Below are 18,624 nucleotides of genomic sequence, written 5' to 3'. Positions count from 1 at the left end.
GATTCTGGGGGTTATCCCAGCCACGCCCTAGCTTCCTCCTCTGGCTCCCTCCATCACTGTGCTCGACTCTCAGCAGCGTCTGGGGCTGGAGCTCTTCCTCCTTTCCTTCTCATCCTCCGTGTGGGCCAAGCAGCTGACGATTGCGGGGGCTGTGGGTCTGGTGCTTGGCTGCCAGGGGCCTCTCCCTGCCGGGGGTGGAGGACAAGCCCGGGCAGGAGGCGTCATGGCTGAGAGGACCTCTGTGCAGCCCTCCGGCGGGCTCCTGTCAGACCTTCCCCCCTCTTTGCAGGGAGAGTGGGAGCTGCTGGGGCCCTGGCTCTGCTGTTAAAGCCCAGCCGCCTCACCTGCCTGCTCGCCACTCAAGTGCCGTGTGCCTCAGTTTCCTCTCCACACTGCTGGGAAGACGTGGTGAGGGCTGTCCCTGAACTGTGTAGGAGGAATATCCAGGTCTTCTTAGGCCAGATATAGTCATGCGCTCTAGAGGGCCAGGGAGGCCTTCTGGGGTCTAACTCTGCCCTTTCACTCAGCATGGGAGGCCTTTCTGGGTTGGGGTGCCCTCGGGGATCTCTCTCCAAAGAGCAGAGACAGAGGGCCTGGGAGTCGCCATTGTGGGGGAACAAGCCCAGACCGTGGCATGCAGTCTGACATCGGGGGGAGGGAGCTTGAGGGGGGCCAGATAGATGGTGGTGATGGTAGGTGAGGCCTTGGTGATTTTGGAGGGAGGAAGGAAGCTTCCTGAAACTGGGGCTCAAGACTAAGGTCTGGGAGCTTTGGAGGTAGGGTGAGGCCTGAGCTCTGGGCTCTAGGAAGAGGCACCGTGGTGCCCCTGGCTGTGCTCCAGGTTCAGTGTGGAAGGCAGACACCCAGTGAGGCCTGCCTCAGGGGAGCAGGTCAGTCAGCTCTTGGGGGAGGGGTCCCCAGGAGTGTGGCTCCAGCAGGGATGGGGAGGGCGTGCACTGGGTGCCGTTCTGTGACAGGCTGATAAGCTGGTACACGGCCTGTCTCTGGCCCACTCTGGTGACCCCGGGCCCTCCCCGGAGACCATCCCGGATGGCCAGGAAGTCCTCCCTGATGTCTCACCTCACGAGAGAACCCTGGTGGTCTGACCTTGCTCCCTCACCTTGGCTTCGAGCCCCCTCTCCATCCTCCCACCCTAGCAACCCTGGGGACCCCCAGAATTCACAGGCAGGGCTGGAGCAGGGTTAGGTTGGGGTTCATCCCCTCTCTCCCAGATAGTTTGCACTGTCCCCACTTCCCAAGCGAGGAGACATCTTCGCCTGAGAGGCCCCCCACTTTCTTCTTCTTTTTTTTTTTTAAAGATTTTATTTATTTATTTAATTGACAGGGGGAGAGAGAGAGAGAGAGAGAGAGAGAGAGACAGCGTGAGAGGGAACACAAGCAGGGGGAGAGGGAGAGGGAGAAGCAGGCTTCCCGGTGAGCAGGGAGCCTGATGCGGGGCTCGATCCCAGAACCCTGGGATCATGACCTGAGCTGAAGGCAGTCGCTTAACCAACTGAGCCACCCAGGTGCCCCGGCCCCCCACTTTCTAAGCAGGAAGTCCTCGCGGGCTAGCCTCGGCATAGGTGCTCAGGCCCGCACGGAAAGCCTCCCTCCTTCCCTGTCCCCGTGTGTGGGCTGAGAGCCTAGGCCACCCGCACAGGAGGCAGGTTCGCCCTCCCCTGCTGTCCCTCAGGCCCTGGCCACCCCTGGAAGCTCCCCATTCAGACAGGCCTGGTGCCAGAGCCAGTGGCCTGGCAGCACCTAAATCGTTAGCGCCGAGGAGATTAGGCTGTAATCTCTTGTTGGGCGCAGGCGGGTGCCGGTTGCCAGGATGTGGGGTGGCGCTGCTCCCTCGCTGGGCTGGCCCTTCCCCGGGGCGCAGCAGGCTAGCCGAGGTACCGCGCTGCACGGATCCCGCTTCACCTCCTCCAGGGGGCCCCTGGAGAGTGGCTTTCCTTCTCTGCTTCATTCTTTCCCCTCTGGTCTCAGACCCCTGTCCCCAGCTTCCCCGATGCCCCCACCTCTCCAGATTCCCTCAAAGACCACGGGAGGCAGGAATTACCCCCATTTTACAAATGAGGAAACTGAGGCTTGTGAACTGACTTCCTGTAAGGCTTGGATCCAGAGCTCCCTCAGGCCAGCGGCAGTGTCCATTGCCCTCAGATCCCGATCCCCCGGGCCAGGGGCTGTGTCCCCTCCCACAGATGTGGACTCATCAGCTGGGGGGTAGAGGTGGATTTCCCCCACCCCCTCTCGGCCTGGGGGTGCTCTCTCAGGGCCACATTCTACCTGGGAGAGGGTGTCACTCCGAATCTCTCCACCCTCTCCCTGGGGCCCAGGAATGCTGGTTGGGGGGTCAGACCAGCCTCCGGGCTCCAGGCCTGTGGAGCCTTGTTCCAGGCCCCGTCTGGCTCCCAGGGCTGGGTTCTCCGGACTGACCTCAGGAATGAGCTCAGCTGCCTAATTTGGCTGAGGACGGAGGTTCACCCTACCCCGGGGCTGTGACTCCAACACCACCTTTGTTTCTGAACGGACAATGGGCTGCTAAGAGGCCACCTGCCCAGGCCAGGAACAGGCAGGGGAGGGAGCCCCGGGGGATGCACTCGGCATGTCCGGCCTGAGCCCCAGGCCCTGGGCAGCTGGTATAGAAGCAAATTACATGGCTGGGGTTTTGGCTCTGACTTCAAGGGCCGGGGGCCGAGCCCCCCTTTAGCCTGGCTATGAAGGGCTGCCTGGGGTCTCTGTCCAGACCAGACCCTGCTCCTGACCTGTGGACATCATGGCTGCCACCACCACCAGCATCCGCCAGTTCTCCGCCTCCGGCTCCATCAAGGGCCTGTGTGTGCCCTGTGGGGGCTTCTCTCGGATGTCCTCCATTCGTGTTGGGGGCGCCTGCGGGGCCCCCAGCCTCCTGGGAGGCGGCAGCTATGGCAACATGTCGGTCGCCTCGTCCCGCTTCTCGGCGGGGGCTACACCTGGAGCCTGGGTGGGGGCTTCGGCTCCAGTTTCGGCGTGGGCTTCGGCTCCGGCTTTGGCGCCTCGGACGCCCTGCTGGGGGGCAGCGAGAAGGAGACCATGCAGAACCTCAGCGACCGCCTGGCCTCCTACCTGGACAAGGTGCGCGCCCTGGAGGAGGCCAACGGCGACCTGGAGGTGAAGATCCGCGACTGGTACCAGAAGCAGGGGCCCGGGCCCGCCCGCAACTACAGCCACTTCTTCAAGACCATGGAGGAGCTGTGGGACAAGGTGTGTGGGTCAGGCAGCTCCCTGCCCTCTGCCCTCTGTCCTTAGTATCTGCTTCAGAGTTGGGATCCCTCCCAACTTTGAACCTTTTGGAACATTTCTTCTCTGCCCTGGGTCTCCATCATTCATTTGTTCATTCATTCTGTCACTCTTCTCTCACTCGCTGGGGAACCCAGTCCTGTGCCAGTCCCAGGTCCCAGGCGTGGAGAGCATCCCATATGCAGGGAGACTGGAGTTCTCCCTTTGTGTGTGGGGGGTGTATTTGGGGTGAGTGATGGAGGAGTGGGTGGGGAGGCTTCAGAACCCTGAAGGCCGCAGAAGGCAATCCCGGTACAGAGAACAGTGTGGGCTAAGGCACAGAGGTGGGTGAGTTTGGCGTGGCTGAGAGGGCTGGATATCTCCTTCTTACTATTCCATTCTGGCTCTCTGCCTGTCTCACCTCCTCCAGGCAGCCCTCCTGAATGGGTAGCACTTGCCTTTTATCCCCAGATCTTGGGGTCCCTTCAACACTTTGTGGCTCAGTCTATGCCCTGTTCACTGCGCTGATTTCACAGAGTCTGGCATATTCTCGCCAGTGGTTTCATTGTGGGTCCTCCTCACTCTCTCCATAATGGTCACTCTGGGGGTCCCTGAGGGAAGGAGCTATGTCTTCCTACTCAGACTGGAAGCTTCCACGGGAAGGCATTTCTCTCAGTTAGTCCGAAGAACACAACATGCACCCACATGCTCATGACCTCTAAGCACAGGGCCTTGGCATTCTGTGAACGTGGCATCTGGGTCTTCTGCACAAGCCTTGCCCTTAGAGGGTCCTCTGGTGCCGTAGCCCCCAGACGCAGGTGAGCGTTCGAAGAAATGTGGAGATGTTTAGGGGAGGCCAGGCTGGGGCCTGCTCTTTCCTGGTGGAGGAACCAGGTCTGGTGCTGCCCTGTGAGGGGCTTTGCCTGCTCCTGCCCAGGACCTCAGCCAGGAAGGGAATTCCTGCAATTGCCCCCTGGAAGCAGAGCTCCTGGGAGTGCCAGATCAGATACCGGGCTTGGTCTGAGCAGTGGGGAACCCAGGGGAGCCCTGGTGAGTCAGCGTTCTGAGCTTTGGGGTCAACCAGCTGCTCATCACCAACCCCCAGTGCACGGAGCATCAGGCCTCTGCCCCTCTGAGTCACCGCATGTGTGGGGGTTTTCACAAGGGCCCCTGCTAGGCCCAATCAGCCTCCTGAGCAGAGAAGTGGGTGGGAGGCAGGTCTGTAGGCCACTGAGGCCAGGGATGGGTAACAAACTGGCCCTTGGGCTCGCTCTGGAAACAGGACCTGACCGAGGTCAAGGGGGCTCAGATGCCCAGAATGAGGCTATTGGGGCGACTTTTGCCTGCTGGGGCTGCCTCCTCTTACTTCTTTCTGCATGTCAGCCCGGAGCCTTAAAAATGTCCTGATTCTTCCTAGCGCATCTGCCACCTCCACTGAGATCTCCTCTCTCCTCCCTCTGGGCAGCATTTAGGGGCCTCCCTCTCCCCTCCCCCCTCCCCGCCGCCCAACCGCTCTTTAGTGGAGCCTCTTGGCATTTCTCACACAATGACAGCAGTAGTCATAATAACCGACCCTCTGCTCCCTCCAGAGCCCCTTCCCTGTTCTCGTTTAAACCTCTCAGATGACCCTGTGGTGAAAGAAAACTTTGCTCCAGGTTTCAGGTGGGGCTGGTCATAATCTTATTAATTAATTAATTGGTTTCTTAATTAAACTAATGTTTCCTGGGGGCTGACTGTGGGCCAGCTACTTTGCCCAGGGCTAGGGATTCCGAAGAGAATGGTCACGGATGAGGCCTTGTCCCCCTGGAGTGCAGAGTCCATTGGAGGAAATAACTGAAGAAATCATGGAAAAATCACAGTTGGGAGAAGTGCCGTGAAAGAGATGGGCAGGGAAGGAGGTGTGACCGAAGGAGGGACCCAGATGGGGAGTCAAGGAGGGCTTCCTGGAGGAGGTGGCAACTGAGCCTAGAGGTCAGTTTAGTTGGGGAGGAGACAGTGAGTCCATGCAGCTTGGGCAGGAGAGGGGTGAATATCGCATGGGTCTCTCTCCTGGCCTCACGTACCGGCAGGGTGCACAGAGGGGGAGATCTCCTCTATTTGGCCCATTCTCCAAAGGGCTGCAAGGAGGGTGTTGCAGGGTCTTCCCACGATGCTTGCTCACCTAGCCCACTATGCCCCCCAGATCCTGGCGGCTACCATCGACAACGCCAGCTTGGTGCTGCAGATTGACAACGCCCGCCTGGCAGCCTATGACTTCCGCACCAAATGAGTCTGGGCTTCGGGGCTGCCCCCCGGGGGCTGGTGGTGGGTCCGGCGCAGCACGCCAGAGCTCTCTGTGTGTCCAAGGGGCTGTCCCGGGGCGCTCCTTGGCTCATGCCTCCACTCTTCTCAGGTACGAGACGGAGCTGACCCTGCGCATGAGCGTGGAGGCCGACACCAATGGCCTGCGCCGGGTGCTGGACGAGCTGACCCTGGCCAGAGCCGACCTGGAGATGCAGATCGAGACCCTGAAGGAGGAGCTGGCCTACCTGAAGAAGAACCATGAGGAGGTGAGGCGGGCCCTGGGGAATGCAGGACAAACTCCTACAAGGAGCAAGGCCAGGGCCCCCAAATCCTCCTGGGCAAGGGCCACGCCCTCAGTCCAGCGCCCATCTCTGGTGGGTTCCTGGCTCTGACCCTGGGAGACCCTCGGAGGGCCCTGCATGAAGCCTGGAGGGCCCTCTCCCTGCAAAGATACTGCCCTTGTCCCTCAAGGCACAGTCTATTGAGTGGTGGCAGTTAATTATCTAATGAGCAAATCAGCCTAAGACCATGTATGCTAATTACTTCAATTAATTGTAATAGTGATAGTCATAACAACAACCAGAATCTGCTCAGCACATTACAAGTGATTCATGGCAATTATCTCAGCTGATACCCACAGTGGTGCTGGGGGTAGGGTGCTCTTTCCTCCTTTTACTGGTAAAGAAACAAGCTCAGAGAGGTTAAAGGATTTATCCAAAGCCAATCTGACCCGTATCCACACCCAAGTCTGATGCCACCACTTTGCCACCTCTCCCAGCTCCCTTTTTCAGAGAGTCTTGGGGTCATAGGGACCTTAAGGCTCAACCCAAGGATGGGGATCCCAGACCCTGTAGGAGGACTGATTAACCCGCTGCTTCCTTCTCAGCTGACCTCTGGGCTGGCCTGCGCTAGGGGAGCCCAGAGAGTGTTTCCGCTTGGCTTTGAGGCTGGTCATAGGGATTGCATCCCCCCAGCAGAGTAACATTTCCTAATGAGGGCTGGCTTCGCGCTGATACCAACATGGGGCTGCTTTCTCTGTGCCCGCACTGTGTGGTTGGTGGTGGGGGTAAGGCAGGCAGTCAGGGCGGTGAGTGAGGCTGTCCTGGCTTATCCCCTGACATGTTGGGGAATTAGCATCTCTCCTTACCCAGCACACATCGGAACTGGGTAAAGTCCATCCCTGAGTGCGTGTTGGGGGAGATGGTCCATATTCACAGCCCTGCGTGTTTGAGACAAGTCACATCTGCCTCTGTCTTCAAGGGGAGGAACCATTGGGCTGTCTGTGTCTGTCTGTCTGCCATCTGTACCTGTCTCCCGGAGGCAGAGAAAGTAGGCCCCGGGCTCTCTCTGGAACGGCCCTGGTTGAGCTCCTGCTCTCCTCTTGCCCAGGAAATGAATGCCCTGCGGGGTCAGACTGGCGGGGACGTCAGTGTGGAGATGGATGCCGCCCCCGGTGTGGACCTGAGCCGCATCCTGAACGAGATGCGTGACCCGTAGGAGAAGATGGCGGAGAAGAACCGCAAGGACGCAGAGGACTGGTTCTTCAGCAAGGTGGGTGGGCGTGCGTGAGCAAGTGTGCACACGTGTGCATACGTGTGCTGGGTGTCGGGTACGGGCTGGAAAACTTGTAGATCCACAGGCTGTCCCAGCTGGAAGGAACTTTGGAAACCAGCTGGACCCACTGCTCATGTCTAGATGCAGAATGGGAGGCTCAGAGAGGCCTCAAGCTCACACAAGCCACACGGTGGCTTGGGAACGGATCCAGATCTCGTCATCCCTGTCTAGGACTTCTCCCAGCACATTTGTAGGTGTGTGTGCGTTTGGATGAATAACTCATGCCCGTAGTAGACACACACTGAGCAGCTACAGCGCCCAGGACAGTAACAGGCACAAAGAATAAAATCTAGTTCCTGTCTTTGAGCAGTGCCCAGTAGGAGTATCGAATGCAAAGCAAGGTGCATCTGCTAAGTGCCAGGTGGGCACAGAGGGTGTCTGTGGGCAGGTGTGTCTGCAGCCCCACAGAGGCCTGGGAGAGTGGGTCTGGGAGGTCAGGGCTCGGGGGTGGACCCTGTCCTCTGCTTCACCTCCGCAAGCCTTCTCCAGCCCCCTCACCCGCCCTGCCTTTCAGACGAAGGAGCTGAACTGGGGGGAGGTGGCCACCAACACCGAGGCCCTGCAGAGCAGCCAGATGGAGATCACGGAGCTCCGCCGCTCTGTGCAGAATCTGGAGATTGAGCTGCAGTCCCAGCTCAGCAAGGTAGGGCCCCTGACCCCCTCCCTGGCTTGTACAAGTCACCCCAGGGTGGGCCCAGCCTCGCAGACTTCCACTCGGAGAACCCGAATTCCCCACCCAGCCTGTCCCTTCACACTCAGCGACATGGGCCCCTCTCTGCCCCCGTTACTGCCCCGGGACGCTGGCCGCACCCACAACCCCACACAGGGGGTCCCCCTTCTGGGCCCTCGCCCTGGAGAAGGGTTGCACTTGGTCTCACCCGGCCACCTCTACTTTGGTCCACAGAAAGCCTCGCTGGAGGGCAGCCTGGCGGAGACCGAGGCCCGCTACGGGGCCCAGCTGGCCCAGTTGCAGGGGCTCATCGGCAGCATCGAGCAGCAGCTGTGTGAGCTGCGCTGTGACATGGAGCGCCAGAACCAGGAGTACCAGGTGCTGCTGGACGTGAAGATGCGGCTGGAGCAGGAGATCGCCACCTACCGCCGCCTGCTGGAGGGTGAGGACGCCCAGTGAGCGGGGGGGCCCTGGGGCACGCGCTTGCTTTGGCGGGGGCCGCTGCATCCAGGCAGGGACGTTTGTGCGGAGGGGACAGCCCTGGCAAAGGCCAGGAGGCGCAGAGGTTTGCAGGAGGTGAAAATGAGAATGCTGGCTCGGGTCCCACTGTTGAGGAGCATTGAAGACCAAATGAAAGCATCTGGACTAGGTCGTGTGGGAAGTGGGGAGCCATGGAGGGATTTTGCAGAGGAGTGGTACTATCATCAAGATGTCTTAGAATATTCACTCCGGCTGCATAGGGAGAAATGCATCAGAGGGGCCCCGATGGGGTTAGGGAGACCTGCCAGGAGGCTGGAGCAGGGAGTCCGGCCAGAACAGCCCCACTGCAAGGCGGCGGTGGAAGACAGGGAGAGGAAGGCGATGTGTGAAGAGGATGTGTTGTAGTTAAAAACAGCAGGGCTAGTTGCCTGAATGTGGGGGCGAGCATGGCTCGCTGGCGGGATGCAATACGTGGTGAGTGACCACACGCAGGAGTGGAGGACGATGACCCTGGGTTTCTGGTTCTGATGACTGTGTGGTTGGTGACGCCATTACCCGGCATGGGAGAAAGAGCAGGGTGGGTGGTGATCTGGTTTGGAGCTGGGAGGGTAGATCAGGGCCCTGCTGTGAAGTGGCTGAGAATGTCCTGGAGCCTCCGCGCTAAGTCACGCATTCCAGCTTTTTGCTTCTTGATGATAGTGAGGTCCACCTATAGTCTAACCACAGTCTCTCAAGCTTTAATAGTCTATTTGTTGGGCCCTTTGGGATATGGAAAAACTTCTTGCTCAGCTTCTCCTTGTAACTCTGTGGTTAGCCACTAAATGTCCCTGGGTCCTCTTTTGGGGTGTCCCCTTTCTTTTGTCCTGCCTACGAGTCCTGTGCCCTTTGACCCTGTGGTTGCTAATCTTTTCTGTGTATTCTCAGCTGTGATTTCTCTCTGGTTTGCCGGGACCTCTCTCCCCTTGCTCCACACCTCCCCAGCTGCTCCTCCTTCAGGGGGCTGGGCTCTGTGCCGGCACCCCTGCCCTGAGAGGCCCCCCTCTCCCTCTCTGCAGCCTGGCCACCCAGTACTCCTCTTCCCTGATCTCACAGCCCACCCGGGAAGGTAAGAGCCTGCCCTATCTGGCCTGGAGGGAGTGGGGAGATGCCGAGGACCCTTCTATGCGGGAGACTGGGGGAGGGGCTCCGGCCTGAGGTTCCCTGTGTTCCCTTCTCTATGGCCCACAGCCACAGTGACCACCCGCCAGGTGCGCACCATAATGGAAGAAGTCCAGGACGGCAAGGTGGTCTCCTCCCGAGAGCAGGTCCACCGCTCCACCCACTAAGGCCCCTTTCCACCTGTGACATGGGGTATCCATCGCCTCGGGCTCCCAGCATGCTACTTCCGCACCCCGAGTGCCCATCTGGGCCACCACCCAAATGCAGTTGCCTTTCTGTATCTGCTTTCTGCAGCCCCTCCCCGAGGGGGCCTCCTGGAATTGCCCCAGTGACTGCTATTAAAGCTTTGCCTGAAGTTCAATGCCTCGTGTGATCTGGTCTGGTCATTGGTGTAGGGCAGTGTGTGCTGAGGGACTGGGGAGGGAGGATGGTTTGTGGAGTGGTTGGATGCCCCTTGTCACCTGCCAATCTGTTCTGCCCACCTCCTCCAGGCCTGGGGCTCCCAGGAGGGCCAGAGAGAAGGCAGCAGAGTGAGGGCAGAGGGATGGGACAGCCCATCAAGCTGGGAAAGTTTCTAAGAATCACTCCGTGGGTCCCTGTGGGTACCCATGGGCTGGTCCCTAGGAGGGCCGCACGGACTTTCTGGGGAGCCATGTCTGTTACAGGGAACTCCCTGCCTCAGCCTGGGGCAGGTCTGGGTTCAAGATCAGAGGGAGGGGGGCCGGGCAGGGGTTTTTCCCAAGGTGTGGTCCAAGGTGCTGATGGACGAGAGGGGGTGGCAGGGGCTGAGCCAGCCCCGGAAACCAGCTCGGCCCCACTCGGGGTGTATGTGGGGCGGGGTGGCCACTCTGTATGTGAGCGTGGGGGGCGTCCTGTTTGCTTTGGTGGCTTGGCAGCGGCTGGGCTGTGGGGGGACCTCTCTCAGGGGCTGGCAGGGGCTCTCTGGGCCTGTCCGGGATGTGGAAGCCATCAGCAGTCTGAGACATGACCACATTCCATCCAGCAGGCCTGCGGGGACCCTGGGACCCAGGGCCAGGCTGGGAGTGGTGGGCAGGGCAGCGCGGGGCTGTGGGTGATGCAGGGCCCATATTGAGGGGCCCCATCAGGGGCCTGGGTGGGCCTCTGGGGGAGGCTTCGGGGGAGGAGACCGGCTGGGGGTTCTCAGGAAGACCCTTAGTCCGTGTCCTTTGCATTTCCAGGTGGCCAGGACTTTAGGTATATGCCCCTCACCTCACCCCGAGGCCTCTTCGGGCACAGGAGGGGTAAGGAGGGTGGCAGATGACATGGCCCTCACCGTTTTTCCAGTACCCTTTTACCAAGATGCTCTCCTCCCAGCCTGCTGGGTCTTCAACTACAGCCACACTCTTCTTTGCCTGCCCTGGCCCAGGACACTCCCCTACAGCAGGGTGGTGGGGAAAGGTTAGAGGCAGAGGCTGGGTCACCGGGGTTTTTGGGGATAGGGGCAGTGTCAGAAAACTGGGCGTATGGAATCCTAACTCCTGGCGTGTTTCGCTGGGGTCAGGGCTCTGCAGAGGGCGGGGGCAGTGTGCCGGGCCCCGGGGGAGTGCTGGGTGCTAGGGCAGAGTGGGGGATGAAGGAGGCCGTAGCCCCACCAGCCCCGTTCTGCAGTTAGGTGGGGGCAGCGGGGCCCTATCCGTCTCTAAGCCCCAGTTTCCTTATCTGTAAAATGGGGTGGTAACCTGAGAGGCACTGTATTGTGTGGTGAGCCCAGTGGGTTTAGGTCCAGTTTCCAAGGTGGGACAGGGTCTCGGTCCTCACTTCCTTCCCCGGCCGCAGGCCCAGGGCCAGGACTGCGTGTGGTGCGTGGTGGAGGAGAGTGGCCTCAGGCTGGGGGCTGCCTGGTTCCCCAACCGGTTTCCCCACCAGACACAGGGGCCAGGTGGGCCGGGCTAGGGTGGCAGCTGCCTGGGAGGGCCTGGTGACGGTGACGTCCTGCCTCTCCTCTTCTCCGTATTAGGTCATGGGAAAGCATAGCTGGAGGGCCTGCCTGACTCACAGGTGACAGGCCTGAGACCAGAGACACGCAGCCTCACGTGCAGACACCCAGCACCAGGGTTCGGAGAAGTGAGGCCAAGGCCCGATGGTGGGAGGGGGGGGGGGCCCACAGCCACCCGGGAGCTGGCGGGCAGCCAGGGGTGATGAAAGCTCAGGGGAATGGAAACAGAGGAGCAAGCCTGTTGTGATCGCTACGCCCACCTGGCGGCCTATAAAGGAGGCGGGCGGGTGCCCGCTGCAACTCGCACCTCGGGCCTCGCTCCTCGCTAGCCCTCCTGCTCCGTGCCGGCTGCCGCCACCATGACCACCATGACCACCACCAGCCGCCAGTTCACCTCCTCCAGCTCCATCAAGGGCTCCTCCGGCCTGGGGGGTGGCTCGTCCCGCACCTCCTGCCGGCTGTCGGGCGGCCTGGGGACCGGCTCCTGCAGGCTGGGGTCCGTGGGGGGCCTGGGCGGCGGCTTCGGGGGAGGCAGCTATTCCAGCTGCTACAACTTCGGCTCTGGCAGTGGCTTTGGGGGCGGCTTTGGGGCTGTCGACGGGCTGCTGGGGGGCGGGGAGAAGGCCACCATGCAGAACCTCAACGACCGCCTGGCCTCCTACCTGGACAAGGTGCGCGCCCTGGAGGAGGCCAACACCGAGCTGGAGGTGAAGATCCGCGACTGGTACCAGAGGCAGGCCCCGGGGCCTGCCCGTGACTACAGCCCCTACTACCAGACCATCGAGGACCTGAAGAACAAGGTAGGGCCTGCTGGTGGGACAGGGCCTGTGGGGGGAGCACGCCTTCTCCTCTGCCATCTCGGGCCCTTGACCACGGCCTGGAGTCAGCCCGGGGGGAGGGCTGCCACAGGGTCTCAGGGAGCCGAAGACAGCATGGCTCTGGCTGGTTTGGCCTCTGGGAGCCCACGTTGGAGTCACTGTGTGGTCCACATTCCTCTTTTTGGGGTGCAGCAGCTGGGCCAGGGACAAGCAGGCCTCATGGAGCTCCTTTGAGCCTCAATTTCCTCATCGTGGGGCTTGTTGCCACCCCCTCATGTAATTGTAGGATAAGATGAGTGGATGCACGTAGAGGCTGGGCCCATGGGGCGGCCAGATTTGTGGGTACCTCTCTTCTTGAAGCAAGAGAGGGATGGTGGGGTGAGGCGTCTAGTGAATTCCTGATGGCACCTGCTGGGAGGAGGAGGTGGAGAGAGGGGGCGGGAACTCAGGAAGGCCTCTGTGTGCCTTATTTAGGGATTTTTGTGGCTTCCCCATCCCTCCCACTGCGCCCTCAAGAATGGGGCTCAGCAAACCTCCAAGGGCAGAGCTGCTTGCTGGAGTCTGGGGTTAGGGCCTAGCAGGGGTCATGACTTCTGATTTAGAACTATTCTTTGGTGAGGGGTCTTGTAGGGTCCCTTCTGGAGGATTCTCTCGGGCACCATCTCCCCAACTGTAAAATGAGGGGGTTGTTCACCTCCCCGTCTCTGTCTGGGATTCTGGGACAACTTCTGCCCCCGGGGGCCTTTCTTCTCTTCCTAGCTGGGCACCCCAGCCGGTTGCCTGCTCTAGTTGAGGGGTCCGTGTTGGGGGGAGGCAGGTCCTGGGGGGAGAAAAGGCAAATTTCAGCCCATCAGACTCAGGTTGGCTCCACCTCTGCCAACGATTAACTCCTGGTAGAAGTGAGAGGCTGGGCAGGAAAGGAGTCCTCCTGGAGAAGGCAGCCACATCCTGGTCTCCTGGCAGGAAGCTCCATCTCATATCCCTGGTCTGGGCTGAGCTACTCCCTTCCAGTGACCTTACCGCTTTCACGTCTCCCCAGATCCTCACGGCCACTGTGGACAATGCCAACATCCTCCTGCAGATTGACAATGCCCGCCTGGCCGCTGATGACTTCCGGACCAAGTGAGCCTAGCCAGCGGGCTGGGAGGAACTGGGGTACCCCTCCCCACCCCGGGACCACAGTTGCTGTGGCAAGGGCTAGGAGCTAGGGGTGGGGGAGTCCACCTCTTAGTCATGCATGTGGCAAATGCAGCAGATTCTGAAGGTCATGGGCTTAGGCAGGGAGGTGGATGGGAGGCGGATGGGAGGCAGGAGGCAGAGGAGAGATGCAGGAAGCTGGGTGGGGGTGGGGCCTTGCCCTGCGTGGTCCCAGGGCCATGGGGCTGCAATATGCTTCCACTCCACAACCCCCCTCTCCACCCCCTATCAACCCTCCCAAGCTCTTAGAGCCCTGGCAGAGGCCGGGTGCTGGCCAGGACATGGACCTGCACGTCCTAGCATCAAGACGAAGTCTCTGGTTCCTTTTGCAGGTTTGAGACAGAGCAGGCCCTGCGGGTGAGCGTGGAAGCCGACACTAATGGCCTGCGCAGGGTGCTGGATGAGCTGACCTTGGCCAGAGCCGACCTGGAGATGCAGATTGAGAACCTCAAGGAAGAGTTGGCCTACCTGAAGAAGAACCATGAGGAGGTGAGGCGGTGGGGCAGTAGGTCAAAGAGGCTGCGGAGGGGGTGGCAGGGCTCTGGGGCTGCACCAGGGCTGAGACCGTGGGAAGAGCACAGAGCAGGTGCTCCAGGGTTGGTTGCCTTACAGGGCTACCCTGTCTGCGGAGCCTTGGTCCCCATGCAGGGTAGTCTCCTCCATGTACCACCTTGCTGCCCTGCCTCTGGGGACCCTCCCAGGGTCCACAGGGACCTCTTCTGCCCATCCTGGCCTCCCTCATGAGGACAAGGGATAAGTGAGGAGGTCTCTGTTCCAGGTCAAACCTTTGGACCTGGACCCTATGTAGAAGTTTGGGAATTAGAGGGGATATTTTAGGGGTACAGGCCTAAGAATTAGATTTTATCTTTGGAGAGCCCTTGGCCTAATGGGGGAGACATGAACCTCTCCTCAGGGAACCCCCAGACTGATGGTGGGGGCAGAGCCCATACAGAGCAAATGAACAAGAGTCAACAAGAGGGGCAGAGGGCAGAGGATAGGCAGAGCGAAGGAGGACTCCTTGGGAGGGGTCTGGAGAGCTTGCCTGGGAAGGGTTGGAAGTAAGAGATCAGGACAGGCCTGAATGCCCACACCCATAACCCCCTCCCCCATAGGAGATGAATGCCCTGCGAGGCCAGATGGGTGGTGAGATCAACGTGGAGATGGACGCTGCCCCCGGCGTGGACCTGAGCCGCATCCTGTCTGAGATGCGTGACCAGTACGAGAAGATGGCAGAGAAGAACCGCAAGGATGCCGAGGACTGGTTCTTCAGCAAGGTGGGGGCTGCTGCAGGCCAGAGGCCTCTCCCAGGGTATAGGGGGCAAGGACTGAGTCCTGACTGATGCCTAGTACCTGGCATCTTGGGGTGCCCTATCTCAGTGAGCCACATGGACCTCACAGGATCACCTATTGCATTAACAGGCCAGGAGCTTGGCCAAAGCTGGGATCTGGGGGTGGGTGGAGAGTAAAGGACTAAAGGAATAAAGCCAGAGGGTAAAGACCCCAAGAGCTTCCACCTCTCTAAGAGGTTAGGAACTGGCACCAAGGGACTGGTTGATATCCTGGCTGGTCCTCAAGTTGCCTGTTCTAATGCCTTCTACTTAGAGGAACTAAAGATAAAGCTTTTCAAAGATTTCTGAGCTTTGGGAAGTGGGATGCTGGTGAGAAGGCACTGCTCCCACAGTCAGGTTTGGGAGGAGGCCTAAGAGGCTCAGGGGAGGTCAGGAAGGTGACCACGTCCAGGGGGGTTGTGGGGAGTGAGGAGAGCCCCAGGTGCCTGTCTGGGCACAGAATGGGCCCTGGGCTGACCGTATGGAGGCCACGGGGTCGTTTGACTTGGAGAAGGGATCCCAAGCTAACGCTGCAGTATCCTACATCCTGTCTGCAGACGGAGGAGCTGAACCGCGAGGTGGCCACCAACAGTGAACTGGTGCAGAGTGGCAAGAGCGAGATCTCCGAGCTCCGGCGCACTGTGCAGGCCTTGGAGATCGAGCTGCAGTCCCAGCTCAGCATGGTAGGGGGGCTGCCAGGCTCGGGGTGCACCTGGGACCCTGGAGGGGGCACTGACTACTCTCGCTGACCCCTGATCCTCCTGCCTCCTTGCAGAAAGCATCCCTGGAGGGTAGCCTGGCTGAGACAGAGAACCGCTACTGCATGCAGCTGGCCCAGATCCAGGGGCTGATCGGCAACGTGGAGGAGCAGCTGTCCCAGCTGCGCTGCGAGATGGAGCAGCAGAACCAGGAATACAAGATCCTGCTGGATGTGAAGACGCGGCTGGAGCAGGAGATCGCCACCTACCGCCGCCTGCTGGAGGGCGAGGACGCCCAGTGAGTTGGGGGCCAGGGCCGGGGGCCGGGGCTGGGGGCCTGGGGTGGAGGTGGAGCTCTCAGACCCAAATCTAATCTCTTCTCTTTTTTTTTTTTCCAGCCTGATTCAGTACAAGCCCAAAGAATGTAAGGATCTCGGTAGCTGAGGTTGGGGGTGCACGGGGCAGGCAACCCATCTGCGGATTGCTGGGGAGGGTCCCCAGGAGCTCCAGGAAATGATGGTTGATCCTCAGCAGGGGCGGGGGAAAGGACCTGTTAGGGCTCAGGGTTGATGCTCAGGGGAATTGGATGAGGGGGCAGGGCAGAGAGATGGTCCTTATCCTAGAGATCCTAGTCTAATGGGGACTCACGGTGCTAGCTCTGGAGACCCTCTTCTGATGGGGAGATTAGGGAAACAGTCTCATGGTCTTTGTTCTTGAGACCCTACAGATGAGCAAAAGCAGTCTTGTCCCTGGGATCTCTAGTCTGATGGGAGAAAGGACGTGGTCCTTGTCCTCCAGATCTCAGTCTGATGGGGAAGATAAGATCCTGGCCCTGGGTATCTAGTCTAACGGGGGTGATGCATACCTGGAGATCCCAGTCTGGGGGTGGGGGAGACAGGAGACAGACTCCGTTGGGCAGTGCCCAGTCTTGCAGAAGGACACAGTGAGTCAGGATCAAACCAGCCATCTGGGAGGCCAGACTCATCCAGGGGCACAGGGATAGGATGGAAGAGGGAGTGGCAAGAGCAGGAGGGACACATGTCTGGATGTGATATTGAGAGGTGAGCAGAAACGTAGACAGCAAGTGGCTGTGGGAAAGAGAGCTGACTCCACTCAGGGGGCTGGGGGCTGAGCCAGGGTCTCTGGGCCCCTGCCCACCTCCGATGGTCTGTCTCCTGCAGCCGTGACCACCCGCCAGGTGCGCACCATTGTGGAAGAGGTCCAGGATGGCAAGGTCATCTCCTCCCGCGAGCAGGTCCACCAGACCACCCACTGAGAACTCTGCTCCCCCTGGCCAGCGCCCCAGAGTTCCCCATTGGCCCTGCAGCCTCAGCTCCTGGCTTCAGTCCCTTTCCCATACCCCTCTGCCTGACCAATAAAGCTTGTTGATTCAGATATGGAATGTGTCCTACTTGTGGCCACTGAGGTGGGCCCTAGTGAGCAATGGGTGAACTGGGGAGAAACTGAGGGTGGGGGAGGAGTCTGCAGACACCAACTATTGTTGACTTGGAGGTCAAGGGTCATCTAGGATCATGGTAAAAAGTAGGTCTGGGCAGAGCTTGGGGAGCCATTTTGTATCTCCAAAGGGTCAGTGATCCTTGGGAGGGTGGTCCAGGCAGTGCCAGACTTTGGGTGGGGCCAGCATACCTGGGAAGGTCTCAGGTGACCTTCTCTTGCCCTGTAAGTAGGTCCATGACCTTGGGCAGTGGCTCTGCCTTGCTGAGCTTCATTTTCTCATCCATAAATGGCCGAGGAGATGTCGTGGGAGCCAGAGTCCTAAAGGATGACACATCCAGTCACTTGCTTCTGAGGTCCTGTGGGACATGCCCTTCTTCAAGAGGGGGCAGGGGGTGGGCAAAGACCGGAGTCAGGATCCTTCTGGAAGAGGCATGAGCACAGGGAAGGTGGGGAGGCAGGCTGGGTGGTTAGGGCCCACGTTCCTTTGTGAGTCTCAGGAAACCCCCCAAAGGGGTTTGTGGGCCCCCAGGGGTACTCCCATTGCCTCACCCCAGGAGTATGAACTGCAGACCTTGCTTCTAGAGAAGGTTGGCCCCAGGCAGGTGTGGGAGAAAGGGTGGGGCCTCTCTCAGGGATATTTCCTCAAATGCCCAGCCGCTGCTCAGGATGGGGGCACTGGGGGTGTGCCAGGGTGGGGCGGGGAGCCGCACACCCTCCCGGGTAGCCTGGAGGTGGGGGAGGGTGGGAAACTGCATCCCGGGAAAGCCGGAGGGTTGGTCCTGCCCTAGACCCTCCCAGGACCCCCTGGGCCCCAGCCCCTTTCACTCTGGTGGCAGGCGATGAGCCAGCTGGGGAGGAGCCCCAATACCTGGAAGTCTTCCTTTGAGTGAATCTGGAAACCACTGGGCAGGGTGAGGCTTCCTGGTTTTCTTCAGGAAGTGGGGGTGGGAGGAAGGGGTTAACGAGAGGAGGGGTACCCCCACCCCAATTCACCGACAGGCTTAGGGCTCTCTTCTGTTGCAGAATCGGACCAGGACCCTCCTGTTGCCTGGAGACTGATCTGGGCAGGATCGGCCAGAGCCCCTGCTGCCTGGGGGGCGGGGTGGTGCAGGGCTGGGGACTAGTGGTGATAAGAGCATGGTCTGTGAGGTGAGCAGGTGGGTGTGGGACTTTGGACAGGTCCCAGGCCTGCTCCGTACCTCAGAGGCTACAGTAACTGAGGTGAGAGATGAGCCCCAGCTGTTGGTCCTTCCAGCCCTGATCCCGGGGACAACGAGGACAGCGAGTTCCTTGTTGTGGCAGGGACGACCGGCTGTGACCGGCTAGAGTCCGGAGCCCGGGTCTGCAGAGGCGACCGCAGGGCTCAGAGCAGGCTGGGAGTGCGGACTCCGCTCCATCAGAGGCCGGTGTCTCCCAGCAGTGAAGGAGGGCAGGCAGGGAGAGGTATTGTTCCCACCAGGCCCCACTGCACTTCCAGCCCCAACCAGAAGAACCAGCCCCAGGTTGAGGATGGCTCATTTGGAGGTGATCTCATTTATCTGAACAACAGTCCCAGGAAGCAGGGAGGGTCTGGGAAGAAGTGCCCCATTGTGTGGACAGGGACACTGAGGCTCCAAGCATCCATGACTCAGCCCTTTCTGGGTTGTGCTGGGAAGAGTAGAGGAGAGCCCCCACCCCCTGCCCTGCCCCAGGCTCCCAGGCA

The 18,624-nt window shown here is 60.2% G+C and overlaps 2 protein-coding genes across 3 annotated transcripts; both read left to right on the top strand.

Moving 5' to 3' along the window:
* The first annotated feature begins 2,935 nt into the window (after positions 1 to 2,935).
* Positions 2,936 to 9,633, top strand: LOC118025095 (keratin, type I cytoskeletal 42-like). The gene is given in 9 exon segments (XM_035027434.1): positions 2,936 to 2,969; positions 3,005 to 3,246; positions 5,444 to 5,526; positions 5,654 to 5,810; positions 6,934 to 7,095; positions 7,673 to 7,801; positions 8,063 to 8,283; positions 9,364 to 9,413; positions 9,536 to 9,633. Coding segments are annotated over 9 exon segments (1,176 nt in total).
* Positions 9,634 to 11,750: 2,117 nt separating this feature from the next.
* KRT17 (keratin 17) lies at positions 11,751 to 16,740 on the top strand. Of its 2 annotated transcripts, XM_035027431.1 has the most exons (9): positions 11,751 to 12,223; positions 13,281 to 13,363; positions 13,771 to 13,927; positions 14,551 to 14,712; positions 15,324 to 15,449; positions 15,542 to 15,762; positions 16,391 to 16,438; positions 16,476 to 16,480; positions 16,646 to 16,740. In XM_035027431.1, exons 1-9 carry the CDS (start codon positions 11,783 to 11,785, stop codon positions 16,738 to 16,740), a joined length of 1,338 nt encoding a protein of 445 aa, XP_034883322.1. In that variant the 5' UTR covers positions 11,751 to 11,782. The 2 variants fall into 2 exon arrangements, with proteins under 2 accessions (XP_034883322.1, XP_034883323.1); XM_035027432.1 differs by lacking the exons at positions 16,391 to 16,438; positions 16,476 to 16,480 and adding an exon at positions 15,863 to 15,888.
* The last annotated feature ends 1,884 nt before the right edge of the window (positions 16,741 to 18,624 follow it).

This window comes from Mirounga leonina, unplaced genomic scaffold (genome assembly GCF_011800145.1).
Source record: "Mirounga leonina isolate KUSES-001 unplaced genomic scaffold, KU_Mleo_1.0 Mir_200, whole genome shotgun sequence".
Taxonomy (NCBI): domain Eukaryota; kingdom Metazoa; phylum Chordata; class Mammalia; order Carnivora; family Phocidae; genus Mirounga; species Mirounga leonina.
Note: the sequence above shows the minus strand (reverse complement) of the source record. Positions and strands in the feature narration are given on the sequence as shown.

Coding starts and splice junctions, on each gene's coding strand:
- KRT17 (XM_035027431.1), top strand. CDS start 11,783: ATGACCACCATGACCACCACCAGCCGCCAGTTCACCTCCTCCAGCTCC. Junction 13,364..13,770: donor GCTGATGACTTCCGGACCAA/GTGAGCCTAGCC, acceptor TTCCTTTTGCAG/GTTTGAGACAGAGCAGGCCC. Junction 13,928..14,550: donor TGAAGAAGAACCATGAGGAG/GTGAGGCGGTGG, acceptor CCTCCCCCATAG/GAGATGAATGCCCTGCGAGG.